The 14,433-nt window shown below is 34.1% G+C and overlaps 7 protein-coding genes and 2 pseudogenes across 9 annotated transcripts, besides 1 other annotated feature; 5 read left to right on the top strand and 4 right to left on the bottom strand.

Moving 5' to 3' along the window:
• Nucleotides 1-14,433: part of a mobile genetic element that runs on past both edges of the window.
• TVAGG3_0414990 (uncharacterized protein) lies at nt 654-1,238 on the top strand (the record flags this gene model as incomplete). The annotated part of the gene is made up of 1 exon (XM_051233226.1): nt 654-1,238. The coding sequence occupies one exon, from the start codon at nt 654-656 to the stop codon at nt 1,236-1,238; it is 585 nt and encodes a 194-aa protein (XP_051102956.1).
• Nucleotides 2,014-2,310, top strand: TVAGG3_0414980 (uncharacterized protein; the record flags this gene model as incomplete). The annotated part of the gene is made up of 1 exon (XM_051233225.1): nt 2,014-2,310. One exon carries the CDS (start codon nt 2,014-2,016, stop codon nt 2,308-2,310), a length of 297 nt encoding a protein of 98 aa, XP_051102955.1.
• On the top strand, nt 2,687-3,583 carry TVAGG3_0414970 (organellar and viral DNA polymerase type B; the record flags this gene model as incomplete). Its single annotated transcript, XM_051233224.1, has 1 exon — nt 2,687-3,583. The coding sequence occupies one exon, from the start codon at nt 2,687-2,689 to the stop codon at nt 3,581-3,583; it is 897 nt and encodes a 298-aa protein (XP_051102954.1).
• Nucleotides 4,225-4,836, top strand: TVAGG3_0414960 (organellar and viral DNA polymerase type B; the record flags this gene model as incomplete). Its single annotated transcript, XM_051233223.1, has 1 exon — nt 4,225-4,836. One exon carries the CDS (start codon nt 4,225-4,227, stop codon nt 4,834-4,836), a length of 612 nt encoding a protein of 203 aa, XP_051102953.1.
• TVAGG3_0414950 (uncharacterized protein) lies at nt 5,859-6,314 on the top strand (the record flags this gene model as incomplete). The annotated part of the gene is made up of 1 exon (XM_051233222.1): nt 5,859-6,314. The coding sequence occupies one exon, from the start codon at nt 5,859-5,861 to the stop codon at nt 6,312-6,314; it is 456 nt and encodes a 151-aa protein (XP_051102952.1).
• Nucleotides 8,217-8,636, bottom strand: TVAGG3_0414940 (protein of unknown function, DUF4108 family; the record flags this gene model as incomplete). The annotated part of the gene is made up of 1 exon (XM_051233221.1): nt 8,217-8,636. One exon carries the CDS (start codon nt 8,634-8,636, stop codon nt 8,217-8,219), a length of 420 nt encoding a protein of 139 aa, XP_051102951.1.
• TVAGG3_0414930 lies at nt 8,826-9,770 on the bottom strand (annotated as a pseudogene). The gene has a single exon. A coding segment is annotated over exon 1 (945 nt).
• TVAGG3_0414920 (protein of unknown function, DUF4106 family) lies at nt 10,987-11,523 on the bottom strand (the record flags this gene model as incomplete). Its single annotated transcript, XM_051233220.1, has 1 exon — nt 10,987-11,523. One exon carries the CDS (start codon nt 11,521-11,523, stop codon nt 10,987-10,989), a length of 537 nt encoding a protein of 178 aa, XP_051102950.1.
• On the bottom strand, nt 12,161-13,164 carry TVAGG3_0414910 (annotated as a pseudogene). Its single transcript has one exon. A coding segment is annotated over exon 1 (1,004 nt).

The following is a 14,433-nucleotide window of genomic DNA, read 5'->3' as shown; positions in this document are numbered from 1 at the left end:
TACATCTGGTCGAACCTTTACAGTAAACTTTGACGAAGGAAAGAACAAAGAAGGCTTCATGGGTGTACTTGCTGCCATACAAGACGGAAATAAGAAAGGACACAATCTCAGATTAACTATAACGGATTTGGATGGTCATATATACTACTCACATGGCAATGTCACAACAGCTGCAAAACTTCTTGACGCTTTCAAGACTACAAAGAGAGAACAAATGTTTGACTCGGACTCAGACATTTTGAATGCAATTGAAGGAATTGCAAGCGTCAAGCTCGAATGGTACCAACCTAACCCTCAAGCAGTCAGACAACATGTTTGTTAGATGAGAAATATGAAGTAAAAACGTTTTTTAAACCATATATTTTTACATATATTAAATGCTTCAGGTTGAAAAACAAAGAACAAAAGTAGCAGATACAAAACCATTAGACTATATCTTTACAAATGCTGGTAGGACTATTTCAGATGAGGAAATTTCATCCCGTTCATACAGGTTTGACTATCCAATTCGTTGGCTTCAAAGTCCTTCAGATGCAAAGGCAATAGGATTTAGAAGAGTTTTGTTTTCAAATAGAACTAACGCGTTTATGTTCGCAGTATATTTTCATGGGCAGTATAAAGGTTCTGATGGTCTAATAGACAAATTTGATGAAATGAGGATCTTTACAGTTCGTTCAGACGAAAGTCTTGAGAAAACTCTAAATGACTTTCAAACTCAAATAAACAAATACTATTGGGAATTTCAAGAAAAATACGACTCTTTACTAAATGGAACATACTATCTGAAACTAGAATATGACAAGATGAACTCCACCGTTTCATTTCAAAAGATTGAAATTAACCCTCCAAGAGATACAGAGTTTTTATTTTGGGGAGTAGACAAACGTTCTTGGGCACAATTTCTTCGGTTACTAAACCAGAACGAACCATTACCACCAGATGGTCCATTTCAATTTATACTTCCACCAGCAGATTTGACAGTTTATAGAAATGTGTTTGACCCTCAAAATGTTATGTGTCATGCAAGTTTCAGTTCAAGCAACAATAGTTTTCTATGTATTGGTAAGGACGTTTATGACTTTGCTTCTAAATTCTACGAACCACCTAGTAACAGTTTCTCTGACTTTCAAGTTTGGTTCACAACAAATGGTGTGCAGCATATTATACCATTGTACTATGACTTTTATCTCGAATTGTCTTTCATATACAACTACGGAAAAGTGCTGAAAAAGTATTGAAAAATATATTTTAGGGTAGATGGTTTTTAGGTGTCACCAGGTCCCTCGGTCCCTCGGTCCCTCGGTCATTTTAACTTCTCTGAAAAAGTGTGACAACATGACATTTAGACAACAGTCCAGGAAATAAACTTCATCGTACATGTTTTGTCATGATTTCATCGTAAATGTTTTGTCAAACATGTACGTAAATGTTTTGTCATGACTTCTTCATCGTATTTTTCAACCAAAACTCTTTTTTTTCGGCAAAAATATATTTTAGGTTAGATGGTGAGATCTCAGAACTAGTCTTATACTGTTTCAAGACAATGTCCGACGGTTAAGCCACAAACGAATGTCCGACGGTTAAGCCACAAACGAATGTCCGACGTACCACCCAAAAATATTTTTTATTTTTATTGTAAGAACTGAAATGACAGTCGAAGCAAAAACGTTCACGAACAAATCTAATGGCGAAACATTCACAAAAGGCACTTATAATGGTATTGAAGTCTTACGTAGAGACAAGGATGGTTATATAAATGCAACAAATATGTGTCAGCAGTTTAGGAAAGACTTTAGAAGGTTGTTGGAAAATAAGTCCTGGGAAGAGTATTTTAAGGCATTTTGTGAAGAATATACCAACCCGCGGAATTCCGCGGGTTGCTTTTTATACAAAATTCATGCAGGAATTCCTGATGAAATCAAACAGGTTAGAGGAACGTATGTAGACCCAAGACTTGTAAACTATATAGCAATGTGGGCTTCTCCAAAATATTGTATAGCAGTTGGAAAAATTATGGACTCCATAGACAAGAAAGTTCATGAGAAATTAGATGAAGAAGAACTCGAAGATACAGTAGAGAATGCTAAACCTTTGTTCGAACAAGAAGTTAGAAAAATGCATGAAAAACAAATAGAACATGAACATGAGATGTGTTATGGTTATAAAGATTCTCCATACGAACTAGACCAATGGGAACAAGAAGATTTAAAGAGAGAATTTAGAGAATATGAACTCGCTAAGATAGCATTTGAAGCTGCAGAAAAGAAGTTAAAAGTTTGGGGTCGTTTTGTACAAAAATATTGTGAGTAAATGAACCATTTATTTTTATTGAATTCGGCAAAAATATATTTTAGGGTAGATGGTTTTTAGGTGGAACCAGGTCCCTCGGTCATTTTAACTTCTCTGAAAAAGTGTGACAACATGACATTTAGACAACAGTCCAGGAAATAAACTTCTTCGTATATGTTTTGTCAAGACTTCATCGTATTCTTTCACCCGTTGAATTTTGTATAAAAAGCAACCCGCGGAATTCCGCGGGTTGGTATATTCTTCACAAAATGCTTGTTTTGAGGTCGAGCCATTTTTGGCTCCACCGTATTTTTCAACCAAAACTCATGAATTTTCCCGAAATAAAAAATAAAGTTAGTTTTTTAAAAAAAATATTTTTTATTTTTATTGTAAGAACATGTTAGCAACAACAGCACCAAACTCGTTAGTCATGAACCCAACTTCAATGTTAGTAGAGATGAAAAGCTTCATTCCTTCTTCATATACTTTCGAAACAGAAATCCAGAAGATAAAGCAGGAACTTCTCCAAGGAGATTTAGACTGTAGTGCGAAAGATGAAACAAATGAACAGTATCTTTATGAAATGCAGGATATTATTGACCATCTACCTAAACTTCCTGAAATACAACAACAAAAGCTCACTATTCCTGAATTCGATGAAATTGAAGTGAAACCAACCGACTCAGTAGAAATAAAGAAGTTCATACGTAATGTAAACTATGAGTTTCTTGGATTTCATTGCAACCACAAAGATTGCGACATGGTATATTTCATTGACATATATAAATCTGGGGAGTTTAAGACCTACGACAACTTTGTTTCGTTAGTTGCAAAATGTGTATGGCAGATAAGAGATAAAGATAGAAGAGGTAAGGTATGGAACGGACAAATAAAACCCGCAACTTTTGAGTTAAAGAAAACCATTTACGCCTTAGTTGTTTTAGCAGGTAAGGTTTCAATGTACAATGCTAAAATGAACCCACAATGTTCAAAATGTAAAGCAGCAATGAGGAAATATAACTACTCCGTCAAAGAGATAGAACGTATGAGAAACGACTATGCTGACTTAAAGAAAGAAGCAGAGAAACCAGCAGAAGATAAAATGGACATGTTGACATTTCTGAACAAAAACTATCCAACAGCTGACGATTTCCTTCTATCTGACGTCAAGAAGAAATATAAAGAAACCTTCGGCATAGTTAAAACATTCGATGTACTAAAAGAAGAAATAGAAGCTACAAAACTGTTTAAAGTCATGAACCATCACAACATATACCATGTAAAACGCTTATAAAACTTTATGGTAGAAATATATTTTTGTCTGATTTACGCTCATTTCGATGAAATCATGACAAAACATTTACGAAGAAGTTTATTTCCTGTGTTGTTGTCAAAATGTCATGTTGTCACCATTTTCAAAAAGATGTTAGTTGACCGAGGGACCGAGGGACCGAGGGACCTGGTGACACCTAAAAACCATCTACCCTGAAAACAGTAAAAAAATGACCAAATTTCATTATATAACTGTTATTTTTTTACGAAGTGAACTTTAACACTTCGTCAAAAAAATCCCTGAAATCGTGAAAAAATGACCAAATTTCATTATATAACTGTTATTTTTTTACGAAGTGAACTTTAACACTTCGTCAAAAAAATCCCTGAAATCATATCTTTTATACATGAAAATCGTAAAAATTTGCGAGTAGGGAAAAAAACCTGGTCGCCTAAAACTCATGAAAATCGTGAAAAAATGACCAAATTTCATTATATAACTGTTATTTTTTTACGAAGAGAACTTTTGCACTTCGTAAAAAAAATCCCTGAAATCATATCTTTTATACATGAAAATCGTGAATTTCCTTAAGATACAAGATAGAAAAAATAAAGTTAGTTTTTTAAAAAAAATTTTTTTTATCTTGTATGTAAGAACAGAAAATGACAAACACTGAGTTTGAAACAGTTAAAAAGATAGACAATGACACCAAATTGGTTAGAATTGGTGATTTAAACGTAAGATACTCAAAGAAATACAAGAAATATTCTTTGTCAGACATTATATCTCCATCTGGAAAGAGAGCAATCGACTGGGTTAGAACTGCTTCTACTCAGAAAATTTTGACAAGAAATCCTGAGCTTATGATATCGGTAAGATTCTATGGAACTGCAGCATATCTCATCGACAAAAGTCTTATACCAATAGTTTTGTTATGGATTGACCCAGTTGTTGGATATAACTTCATAACATATGGTTCATTCGATACTGAACGTTGCAGTGAAGGCTTACTTTACATCGTTCAGAAACCGAAGGACTTCAATACAAAGAGATATAAGATAGGAAGAACATATAATATAACTCAAAGATATGACAGTATAGTCAATAGAGTTAAGGTTGTGTTCGTTAACGATATGAGAGCTGCTGAAACAGAACTACTTGAAAAGTTTGAGAAAATGTATGGTGCTCCCACGAAAGGTAAAGAAACGTTTGAAGTAGATGAGATAGGTAAAGCTATAAAATTATTTGACGAAGTTGCTGAAAAATACATGTAAAGCGTTTATTTTTGGTCTTTTGTGAAAGTCAGGAAATAACGCTAATTTTTTATAAAATATTTTTTTTATTTTGTATGTAAGAACAGATATGACAACAACAGAGAACACAACAACTGCTATCGTTCATGAAGACATAAGATTTTATAAATTGCATATTTGACGTAAATTTATTTCCATCTAGCTTCCCACCGCATAAGATATTCATACGTGTTTGTAAGACATTCATTAAACTTCTTTTCTATTGCATCTAATCTTGCGTTATTTTTTTCAATAACTTGTCTGTATTCTTCATCATCTCCAGCAGTGTTTGGGTCTTCACGTTTAAAATATTCATTGTTAACCAATTTTTTATCTACAAATTTTATTAGTGTTTGATTCACTTCGTTATGATAACGGTCATATTCTTTCAATACGTAAGTGAAGACAAAATGCGTCGTACCTTCAATCTTAAAGCTTAAAGAACTTTCAACACAGTTTTGAGGGTCTGTCAGTGCGTCAATGAGATAGTATTCGAAGTCAGTCAATAATTTTTTTAAAGTCATTTCATACAGGATAAAATTTAATGTTGTGAAGAAATAGTGTTTATCTCAGAAAAAATAACGCTAGTTTTTTATAAAATATTTTTTTTTATCCGGAATATAAAGACAGATATGTCAACAACAGAGAACACAACAACTGCTATCGTTCATGAAGACATAAATGAAGAATATGAGTGGGTTCAGTTTAACAAACAGTTACGTCTCATTCGTTCGGTCAAAGACGATATGTACCAAATGCAAAGTATTTTGAATGCTCTTCGTTCTACAAAGCAAGCATATCATTGGTTTGAAAACCAACAGACAAAAGAACTTTTAGAAGAATTTCCTCATATGTTTGCGACCCTCGGAAAACCGAGGAACGAGATTCCATACGAAAATCGTAAAAATTTGCCAAATGGTTTGAGAGGATATTATGTACATAGACTTCTTGTAAATGCTGTTGCAATGTGGGCTTCACCTCGTTATGCTTGTTATATTTTCATGATGTTAGATGAAATTCATAGACAAGAACGTGAAGAGATGGAAAACAAGCTTGAAGCAAAAGATGAAGTCATTGAAGCAAAAGACAAAAACATACAGAAAAGAATACCACGTTCGGTACCAAAAGGAAAGGAAAAGAACTATAAGTATATGATTTATACTGAAGAGATGGAAAATGAAGAAGACAGAGATATGGTTATGTTGCATTTAGTCAGAAGAAACAACAAAAGCTTTTACGACCTTGCTAAGATTTACAAATCTGACAGAAATTGGTTCTATCGCGAAAACTTACCGATTTCAATGACACCAAATGAAGATGTGAAACAAATAGTTCAAGATACTTTACCTCAAACACACTATGATATTAAAGGTTGTACAATACTTACCTTCAAAGAAGATTTGCCATTGTTAAAGGAAAAAATAACAGAGTATTTTGACAACTTCAAACAAGCAGAGTAGATGAACCATTTATTTTTACGCTTGACTTCAGATGGCTCAGGTAGCTCTATAAGGTAAATTGTCTTGTCAAATCCTTCTGGCATTCCGAGTCCTTCCATCCGACATTCCGAGTCCTTCCTTCCGACATTCCAAGTCCTTCCTTCCAACATTCCAAGTCCTTCCTTCCGACATTCCAAGTTCTTCCTTCCGACATTCCAAGTTCTTCCTTCCAACAGGAAAAAATTTTCCTTCCAACAGGAAAAAAATTTCCTGTTGTCCGTCCGTAAACCATTCAAATTTTCGAAAATTGAGAACTTTTTGGTCGAACGACAGAAAAAGTTTTTCCTTCCAACTGGAAAAAATTTTCCTTCCAACTGGAAAAAATTTTCCTTCCGACATTCCGAGTCCTTCCTTCCAACAGGAAAAGTTCTTCCTTCCGACAGGACACAAACGAATGTCCGACGTCCCACCAACCGAGTCCATTCCAAAGCCAGAAGAACCGAAAGCTGCAGAACCACAACAGACTAAGACTAAAACACTTACATTTTTCAAGCTTGACTTTTTACAATTTGAACTTTGTTCGCGTAGATGTGAATTCTGAAAGAAGTATGAGGGTCTTGTATGACTTTGTACTTCTCCCATAGTTCATGTCTGTCAAACTTACCTGCCATGGACTCTTTCATAAGTTCCATGAAATCGTCTTCGGACAATCCGGGGAAAAGTATAATATCAGTAAGTATTCTCTTTACATCCTTACTTAAACTCTTTGCTGTCTGTACACAAATGACAACAGAGATGTTAAAGTGTCTGAGCTTCTTAAGAATTCGACACATATCTTGTTCTCTGTTCTTTAACAAAGGATGAGAGGCGAAATCATCTAAGATAAGAAGACATCTATGAGGGTATGTCTTCCAATCGTAAGATTGCAATTTCTTCGAAATGTATTCTATCTCTTTCTGTTTGTTTCTGAAGTGTTTCTTCTCTAATATTCTCTGCATTTCCTCATTTGGGTCTTTAAACTTAGAATTTATATACTCATTTATAGCATTGTACTTCAAAACTCTTCTTTGGTACTTCTTTATCCAATCTAACAACTCAGAGTCTTTTATACATACTAACTTAGACTTCTTTATAATATCTTTGAACGAATTGACGGTTTGGTCAAATTGACCAGAAGTACTACAAATGACAACTAACTCATAGAATGGGTTCTTCTCATCTAGTTCTTGTTGTTGTGCAGCCATTTTAAGATAAGTGAAAGTCTTACCCGACCCAGGTGGTGCAATTAGACCTGTTATACCATTCTGAGCAAATAAGAACTTGTCATGTATGGGTTTTATCTGAGCATTTTCCAACTTCCTCTTGTTCTTGTTTAAAACATTCTCAAATTTTTTGTCAATGTCAGCAAACTTTTTTTCTAACATATTTTTAGAAAAATTAAAATTTTTATCTTTTTGAAAATGTCTAGCGATTTCGCCATCTATATTCGAGACAAGCTTTTCGACAGCAAAACATCTGTCGACCATAAAATCTTACATAGTGTAAACAAGAAAGGTGAATTTGTTCTAAAGTTCTGTTTCTGGGAATATGACAAGAACCATAAAACATTAAGCAGAGAAGTCTTAAAATTTGTCAATGACAGACTTGTTGACAGAGATGACGCCGATTGGAAAGATGAAGTCCAACAAAACTTCTTAGAATGCAAAGAAGACACATGCACTGTTCTTGAAGATGAAATAGAAAACAGAATAGAAGAGCTATTAAAGGACAAAGAACTTTTACAAAAATATGGTTCTGAGAAATTTGACATAACTCCACCAGAAAAGAAGAAGAGAGAAAAGAAAGAAAAGAAAGTAGAAGAAGAGAAGAAAGAACCAGAGCCAGAGAAAAAGAAATTTGACATGTAAAAATAAAATTTTATTTTTAGAACATTTCTGGGTCAATGTCAATGTTCTCTTCCTCTTTAGGAGCAAACACTGGCTTAGACTCTAAAATCTTTTTACCCAATTTACCTTGAACTTCTACAACTTTAGACTCATAATATTCATAGTCGTCTGCTTTCTTTGGTTCATAAGGTATAACAAGTTTGTATGCTTTGCCTTCTTTAAGGTTTGAAAACCTTCTGTCAAAACTTTCTTTGACTGCTAACAAACCTTCTATGTCTAAGTCTTCAAATTTCGCACCATTTTTAGTCACAATAGCAAACTTAACTGGTTCGATGTTCCAAACTTTGCTGAATGAAGACTTTTCAAAATGGTAGAAGTAAACATTCAAATATGTGAATGGGTCTAGTTCTTCTTTAAGTCCTGACATGTACTTGTTTACTGAGATGAATTTTGTCATCTTTTCTATCGGATAAAAAAAATATTTTTTTTAAAATTTACTCAGAAAAATTTTTCTTTGTATATACACCATTCTGTACGTCTAAAAGACTTTTGACATTTGCCAAGAATGTTCGTTTAGACGCTGTCATATAACCATACTCTTGACAATATTGTTTATACGAGTCGTACAATGACCTTTCATCTAAACACTCAAAGTCAGTTTCATCTATGAACAGTTCATATACACTCTTGTTTGCTTCTAACAATGTTTGTCTCTCTTCGGTATGTGGAATTTGTCTTGGATTGAACTTTGAAATATCTAATGTCATGAAATATGAGAACAAGTGGTTGTAAAAGTCAGATGTCAAAGTTTCTGCTAAGTCGTCAAAATATTCTGTATCTTGCATATGAGCTTCTGACGTTCTGACAACTACATATCTTCTGTCAGAACTTTCTAACTTCATCGGAACAACATTGTTTGAAACCATAACGAAGTTTGCAACATTTTCACAAACTCTTTGGTCTTTATATTTTCTTTCAACAACTCCAACTTTGTCTGTTATAAGACTCTTCAAAGCATCTGAGTTCAAAACTTTTGTTGTATCTATACTTTGAAGTTCGTTACATACTATAAGTTTCATATTCTCTATTGAAGAGTTAAATTTACCGCAGATGTTTTCTAAGTTTGTCATATTAGGGTTCGAATAACCTTCTAACAGTTTGCACAAAATATCTGTAAAGAATGTGTTCTTACCTGTTCCTTGTTTTCCAATTATAATGAGAGCAGTTTCATTTTTAGCACTTGGATGTTGTAAGATGTTTGCAAACCAACATAAGATATACTCATAGACTCTTTCGTTTCCATTGCATATAATTTCTTTGACATGGTCTAACCAAGCTTCTATAATATTTTCTTTCCATTCTACTTGTTCATATTTATATCCAGTGAAGATAGAATAGAAGTTTGGAGAAGGTGTATAGAACTTTATACCTCGAACTGAAAAATCTTCAAGTTTTGACAATAAGATATCCCAAGCATCTAACATCTTCATACCAACTTGTACGACTTTTATTTTCTTAAGTTTCTGTTTACATTCTTGTTCTGAAACTATTGTTGCTCTTGGTTTGTTAAAGACTACATCCATTCTTTCATAACATAACATTCTGGGGCAGAGTCGACATAAATGACTAAACGTTTCAAATTCTCGACTGCTTTGTTATAGTCTCTAAATGGACCATATTTCTGAACGCTTGGAAGTCATAAAAATCTGAAACATCTATTCTGTACATTTTTATAAAAAAAAAAAAATATTTTTTTTATTCTTGACTTTGTTGTTCTTGAGCTATTTGTTGCATTGTTGTTTCTTGAGCTATTTGTTGTTGAAGTTGTTCTTGTAATACAATACTTTCACCAGTTGCATCTTCCAATTCGAAACTTTCTGCCGTCATTGACAAATACATAGGACATAAAAGTTTTACAGGAACAAAGTTTGCGTCAACTAATGTCAACGTTATACTTGCCAAAGTGTTTGAGTTCACTAAGGTTGAAAATTCTGCATTCGAATGAACAATAGGCAAACCAGCAGAGAAAAGTGTTGTTTATACGCATAAGTATCTTTTGGTCATAGTAGTTTCTGTCGACATTCGAATAACACTTTGAACCTAAGTTTGAAACAATATATAAAATAGGTGTGCTTAAAGTCAATGGAACAGACATTCCTTGTATGACACCTTTTCCTGTTATAGGAAATTGTTGGTAGTAAAAACCAGATATAAGTTTTGTATTATAGCTCATATTGTTTATAGTAAACTCAGTCGGACATCCAAACATAATGAAACCTGCTCTAGTTGCAGCACATGTTACACTCGTCCTTAAAGTATTAAATAAGTCAACAAAACCTGTTGGTGGTATATCTGAGTAAGTATCTTCAAAGGAGTATTTTTTACCATTCACAACAATAAAATCTTCTGGTGTCAAAAGAGCAAAACAGGCTTTAGTCGTCATTGTGTTTAAAGTTAGTTTACAATATCGTCCTTGAGGACTTTGTAAGTTTGTTGTTATAGAATTATATGACTCAGGGTTTTTAGTCGTAATAGTATAAACCATTATATCTTCTGCCATTTATATATATTTAAAAGTTTTTCTGAAAGTGGAGAAGAACTTCATCTAAACTTTCACATGGCGTTTCTTGAAGTTCTCTGTCTAAGAAGTTCAAATATTTTGTAAAGACATAGAACTTTCCTTTGTCTACACGAACAAACAAAACAGGGTCTTTCATATCGTTCAAAAGTGTGTAAAGTCCTTTACATGAAATAAAGTCTATATTATTTTTCTTCAAACATCTTTCAAGAAGTTTTGACATTTTTACTTAGCAAATAAATTTTAATGAAATGTTGTGGTCGTCAAATATTTTTATGACGTCTGGGAAACTATACTTTAAGTTCAACGTTTCACCTCCTTTCATAACGTATATCTTGTCAATGACATTATATGAAACACCACAGCAACTAACGTCGGGTTCTATTTCTTTGATGTTTATATCGTCTGCCTCTGTCAAAAGTTTCAATAGTTCTTTCAAAACTTCATGAGGTGCGATGACATATGAGTTCACTTTTACAGGGTTGTGTTCGACCAAGTTTAACATTATACCTAAAGCTTGACAAATCTTCTCCTGAGTTTGAAGTTTGTCTTTCAGTTGTTGGTAGTCGTTTCGAATATCTGCAACAGAACTTAAGTCTCTGCTAACTTCAGGGTATGTTGGTTGTTCTTTTACAGGAACAATTGTTATACCATCTTCGTCTTCGTATGGTTTCCCCACTTCAACATCTCTTTCTTTGACATTGACAATAACATTTTGACTGTTTGTTTGAGTTGGTGAATTTAACTTCACATCTGCCACCGCCATTAAACCTTTTGAAACACTTACGCTTCTATTTTTCGGAAATGACATTTTACTTAGAATAAAAAGATGGACGTATTCGGATATCTCTTCGAATTGAAGCAGAACAAAGTTTACACACACAAACAATACAAATACATTGACAGAATAGTTCTTTATACAAACAATGGTAAATGTTATAGAATAGCAGTCTTTGCTGAACCAAAATATTTTCATAAAGCAAAGAAAGTTGGTATAACTGAAATGGTGAAAGTTCTTGAAGCAGACAAAAATATAACTTCAAAACTTACAGATATTTCTAAAGGTAAGTTTATAATACAATATTATGTCAAAACTGGCGTACTGTCAATATTTGACGGAGAGAAGTCAGTTCAAGAACAACTTACTGACCTGCTGCCAAAATCTGCTCGATGGAAGCTGTCGTTATGCCAATCTGAGGAGCCCCAGCAGGTTTCATCGAACGAATCTTCAAAAGAGCATCTTCCGTGAAAAGTGCTATTGGTTTTGTAAACTTCTTTGCTTTCAATTCATTTGGACCGTCTCTGTCACCAGTATATTGTATTTGAACTGTACCAACAGTTGAAATACCACCCATAAAGTCTTCTGAGTCAGCAAATGGAATGCCAAGCCAAAAGTTTGAACGGTCTCCATTTGTATATTGAGTTTTTTGACCTCCTGTATGAGTCCATACTTTCACATATGGCATAATAGAACTTTGCATTTCAGGGTTAATGGTTGTTGTGAAGTTGTTGTTAAAGTTCATAGCATCTAATGTCAAGTTGTATGACCTCATATCCTCAACTGTAGAATATTCTTCTCTTGGATAATATTTGCCATCTATGTTTATATGATATTTAATACCGGGGTTGTGTAGAAACAAGAATAGTCATTTATAGTTCGTCTGAACAGTACAAACATAGTATCTGCATGTTTCATTGCAGTTGTTAAAGCAATATCTGTTCTTGCACCTGGGTCAGCACTTTGGTTTCCAACTTCACCTGCAAAGTCTTTGACAGATATTTGGTGTATAGGGAACATAAGTGGAACTGCAATATATTTGGCAGCTAAAGCATTTGAAATATCTGGGTCCAACATATAGACTGCAAGTCTGCTTTCTATTCTCTTGCATTCAAATTTTTCGCATGTGAACTTAACTGGGTCCCAAGCAGTTCCAGCAGCATTGAAATAATAGTTTACTTCAGTGTTGAAGTTTGAGAAACCAAAGTCTAAGTCAACTTTGTCTTTGCAAAAGTCACAGAACTTGGCTCCACCAGTTCCAGCTACAGTAAGAGTGAATGGGTCTTGTGTTGGTGCAATGACTAAGTTATTTTTGCTTGGAGTAAGTTCGATAGAAATTTTTCCTGCCCAGTTTGGCAAGTATCTTAAAAACCTGAAGATGAGGAAAGATGACAAAGGAACTCTAAGTTTCAGTTTTACTTTAGTGGCAGCATTTCCATCTGAACCAGAAAGGTTAACATAAACTCCTGGAACGTTAGGGTCAAGTCTTCTTATTTTCTCAATAGTTGCATATTGGTCTGTTTGTTCTCTAGCTTGTGGTTGTACTGAGTTTCTCAAAGCGAACCATTCATAGTTTGCCCATGTTACTGTTTGAACTAAGTCAGAGTTAGAATATATCTTATATCCCATGAAAACTTCTGGAGCATATTGGTATCCGACATAGAAAATTCCATTGCAACCTTTCTTGTCAGACAACTTGGCAGAAGGTTTTATTTCAATGTCTTGTTCCACGTATAAGAATGAGTTGTCAATAGAAATTATATGAAACCTGTCGCAAGCAATATCTACTGTTGTTGAAGAACCTTCTCCAAACTCACCTACATTTCCATAAGAAACAGCAGTTGTATATTCGTAAGTTCCAGGAACTATTTCTGACCTTCTAATGGCATTGTCGCATTCGTTATACCATTCGGAAACATTTCCATTCATGGCATCCAAAACTGTTGGCGTTATATTCTGAGCGGCGTACATTTCATATGGGTAAAAATATAGAATAGTTGGATTTATTTGTCATAATAGAACCCACGTGGACCAAGCTTTACTTTCTTCCTGGCTGAGTTTTTAACTCTTCTTTTTCCTTCATTGCCACTACTTTCACTAGATGAAGTTACTTCTTCACTACTTTCACTTTGTTCTACTCTTCTTCTTTGGTAACTTGCCCTCTGCTTTAAGTTGTTGCATCTTTGCCTCATGTTCACCTAGTATGTTGTAAATTTTCCATGTCCTTTTTGCCTTTGGGCTCTGGTCGCCCATCTCAGGTAACCTATATCCTAGAAAGATTTTGTCATAGTTTGTATTTGAGTCTTCGCTTATTGTTTGCATGACTCTTTCCTGAGTTTCCGGTTCAAGCTCTTCAAACAGAGCTTGTCCATATGGAATAAGCTCGTTTCCAAATATATGTTTTTGTAGCCATTCTGGTTTTCTTTCCATGTTACCAACAATATCTTTTGTGAATGGGAAAGCTTTTACCCAATCTTTCAGTCTTGCGTCATTTATTTCTGTAGTTGGTTTTATTTTGTCAAGGAACATGTTTTTCAATACTAACATTTCATTTGGTACTGTCCATTTGAGTTTTCTTAAATATTCATCCCTTCTCGGTTCATTGTCTGCAAAGTAAGTTTTTATGACATTTTGTAAACTTTCGTTTGCAAGGTCATGTACAATAGGTTCTCTTCCTTCTGTCTCCCTAACTTTCTTTCTAAACTCTTCACCAAATATACCATCTTTATGGTTCTGTGTAGTTCTTTGAGATAAATGTTCTAGAACGTCAGGTTTATATTTCCATCAGCCATGTTCATTTCATACTGGTCCAAAATATCTGCATCTTTCATATCTTTCAATGGCATTAAAGCCGCGCTGAAAATACCAGCTAAATCTGGTTCACCATTCACTTCCATT

The sequence above is a fragment of the Trichomonas vaginalis genome, chromosome V, assembly GCF_026262505.1.
Source record: "Trichomonas vaginalis G3 chromosome V, whole genome shotgun sequence".
NCBI lineage: Eukaryota > Parabasalia > Trichomonadida > Trichomonadidae > Trichomonas > Trichomonas vaginalis.
This window is presented reverse-complemented; position numbering and strand designations above follow the sequence as displayed.